Raw genomic sequence first — 3,326 nt, 5'->3', positions numbered from 1 at the left:
AAACGAGAGAGTTACTCACTAAACTTAGAGATAGAAGACTCATTAAAAATGAACGAGAGAGTTACTCATTAAAACTACCTAAGTCGAAACTTTTTCTTTTATCCCTAAAAGAGCCCGCTGGAGGATTGCTTTGCTTTCTAACATCTCTTTCTGTTATTAAAATGCTCTTTAGCACTAGGCGTCTAGTAAGCGATAGCTATTGCTTACCTAGACAAAGGCCGAAGCACCACAGACACACTTCAAGCACAAACTCGTATTTGTAAATAAATCTAGTTAGAACGGCCTCAGCCAAAGTCTTACATAGCCTCGAGCTCACTAGACTCTAATGGAACAAAAAAAAAAAAGAGTATATTACTAGTGAAAGTAATTTTAGGCTTTCTGTATCAAGAACTCAAAGAGTTGGTTTTCTCGGATGAGAGGCAGGGTGTTGTGGACGATAGTACTAAGTATAGCGACCGCATCGGCATCTTTAGGTAGCACAAATGGCGACGGTGGCCAAGGTCGTGTTGCAATAGTGAGGCTAAGTATCTGGCCGTAGAAGCTTCTAGAAAGCTGTGAGCATAGGCCACAGTTCTTCTCAAAAGCTAACTATTGTAAGGGTAATGTCGAGTTTGTTACGATAGTAACGTACATCCAGCATGACCGTAAAACCCGCCTCGCTGCGATGAATTTGCTATTCATATTTTCCTATTTTTTGTGAAGCGGTTTGAGTCTTTACTAAGAAGTCGTTGTCTACAAAAGCAAACAAAACTCCCAGACAAAAGAACGATACTGAGGGTACTCAAAATCTTAGATATCAACCCCTTGTCTTTCTAATCGGCTCGTAAGTTGCGTGTTTGTGAGTGACTCCGTCAACGACCGCAGCATTTCACAGACCACCGGAAACCGATTTGAGATATTCTGGAGGACTTTTAATATCACTGTTAAAGCCGTCTTTTCTTCAAGAATCTCTAAATCGCCGCCTAAGCTAGCCACTGAATTGAGATGTTGTATCAAAACCCTTGCTGCGCAGTACATGCAATCGTTCATAACAGGGACAAAACATTCAACGTCATAGGCATTCTCTTGGACTTCTACAGCCTTGGAGATGCGAACGGTATTCTCTAGAGGAATTCTACTAGATTCCTCCGCAGTGAACCCAGGGAGAATGGAGGAGCCCTGGAGGGCATCCTCGGAGAAATTCAGACCGCTATTCCTGGAGATGCGGTGAAAGGTGACTTGGATGGAAAAGAATTGGACATGGAGGGCTTGTAGAGAAGGGCTCAGGAGCGGTGTTTCAACATCGCTCCAGGCTATGTCTGAGGGAAGTGCGTTATGCCAATTTTGAAGTGTGTCCATAGTAGCGGCCAGCTGTTCAACATCTTGGCAAGTAATAGGCTTGCTACTGTTCAGAACATCTTGCAGATTAGAGGCGATGATACTTAGCTCGGTCCAAGCTAGTAGGTTACACGGAATCAGATCTGTCGCATCTCTCAGCTTGCTGTTCGTTAGAACTCGTTGGACGGCATCAAAAGGAACGCTTCGCGGCCGACCGATGAACCAGAAAAATATGGTATCGTGGCAAAATCCAACTAGGAACAATCTCTGAGCAAATAAGTAACCTTCTTCTGGGATAGGAGACATATCGTCCAGGCAGGAAGACGGACTCTGATGTAGGCCAAGATCGAATAGCATCCGAAAAGCCACTCCTGAGAAGTAGTTTAGTATGAGTAGTGATTTCGTAAATATCCTGATCATCAAGCTTACCGTGGAAGGTCCAACCAAGATTAACATTCCCAGTCGTAACCTCAAAAGCGCCGAGCAAGATGAGACCCTGCACAACGGCGATGGTAGGATCCTGCAAATAATGAACAAGTGTGGCCTTCGCACGTTGGGCGAATACGGTTCCTGCACTCTGCATAGTTTTTGAAGTACTGTCTCGAGCTGCACACGCAAGCATTATTTCTTCCAAAAAGGGCGAGTACAATTGCGAGGAATGGTTCAGTTTCCTGTCTCGCATGAAGAGTTTCCGACCAACAACAGGAAGCCATATTCCATCAATTCACCAGAAACTTTCCAAGAGTGAGGACCTGAGATACTTGGAATCGAAATTGATAGCCAAAGAATTCTTGTCCGGGTGCTACCTTTTGCCGCTATTCATGCACGCGACATCCAAGTAGTGGTAGGGTTGAGACGTCCACCCAAAAAACTCTGCTTGGCAAACTCGGGGCAAGCCTCCGACGGAAGACCCGCTTCTTTGATCACGTGCACGGCTTTCATGAGAGTTTTGCGGGGAAGTAAGATCCTGTCCATCGTCGAACGCCAAGTCAGAGTTGCCGTGATTCTCTATAACAGGCTGGTAGAGACCAGCTGAAAAAGGCGCTTGTTCTGGAAAAGGGCTGGTTCCAGAGGCATTGGAGGTCTCTGGGTCGTCCAAAGGCGGGAAAGGTACGTTCCAGATGTTTTCGGTTGACGAAGTGGACACCGGATTAGGGTCAGGAAATGTGTCCATCAATGGTGATACGTCCAGGTTGATATTTTCGTAAAAAGCATCTTGACAGTGATGATCAAAATCGATTGTTGCAGTGCTTTCCACAGGTGGGAGCCTCTTGTTTAGGGTAGACTCGAGTGACTCAAGGCGGCTGGTTAAACCACCAATCATTGTGGCCGAATCGTCTCTTCGCCTTGTTAGCATGCCAGTCACTACATATGTTGGCTTGAAGCTCCAGGCCTTTTGCGTCTATCCCTGTGATTACTAACGCATTCGATACTAGCTGACTTGTAGAAAGAGCAACCGCCATCTCCTGATGTCATGATATCACACTGTCATGAAATGAGCCACTAAAGTAAAAGTAGAAAGAGGAATTTCTGATACACCACGTTAGCATCATCATATTCATACCTTTGTTTTGCGGATACGGCAAGCAGTGCAAGCTAGAAATGTCCGCGGACGACCACGTCTAGGCTTAGTCACCGAAGCTCCAGCTCCACGACGATCGGTCGACTGTCCTACGCTAGTTCTCTCCATTGTAGACGACTCTGGTGAGATATTGCATGCTCATGCAAGTGTTCTTCGCAGACGTAGGAGATGATCGTGTCGGGAAGACTTGCACAATACGAAAGTAGCCCCGTGTTCCGAGAACTCCGCAATCTAGCAACGGTTGAAATACCTAGTGTCGCAATGCATCCCTTGGCAATGAGTAAGTAGTTATGGGGCATTCGGCCCGTTACGTGTCAAACAGCGCAACGCGCGCCCCACCACAATCAGCACTACTTACAGGATCCGGGCTATATTATTATTATTATTATTATTCCATTAGAGTCTATCTGCAGTCAGTGACTATGTA

The 3,326-nt window shown here is 45.8% G+C and overlaps 1 protein-coding gene across 1 annotated transcript; it reads right to left on the bottom strand.

Annotated features, from left to right (window-relative positions):
* Window positions 1–789: 789 nt before the first annotated feature.
* Window positions 790–2,641, bottom strand: SETTUDRAFT_39550 (uncharacterized protein; the record flags this gene model as incomplete). The annotated part of the gene is made up of 3 exons (XM_008027719.1): window positions 790–1,688; window positions 1,747–1,988; window positions 2,124–2,641. The coding sequence occupies 3 exons, from the start codon at window positions 2,639–2,641 to the stop codon at window positions 790–792; spliced, it is 1,659 nt and encodes a 552-aa protein (XP_008025910.1).
* Between the last annotated feature and the right edge of the window lie 685 nt (window positions 2,642–3,326).

The sequence above is a fragment of the Exserohilum turcica genome (assembly GCF_000359705.1).
Source record: "Exserohilum turcica Et28A unplaced genomic scaffold SETTUscaffold_20, whole genome shotgun sequence".
In the NCBI taxonomy this organism is placed as follows: Eukaryota; Fungi; Ascomycota; class Dothideomycetes; order Pleosporales; family Pleosporaceae; genus Exserohilum; species Exserohilum turcicum.
The sequence above is the reverse complement of the archived record's forward strand: the minus strand, read 5'-3'. Positions and strand labels throughout refer to the sequence as shown.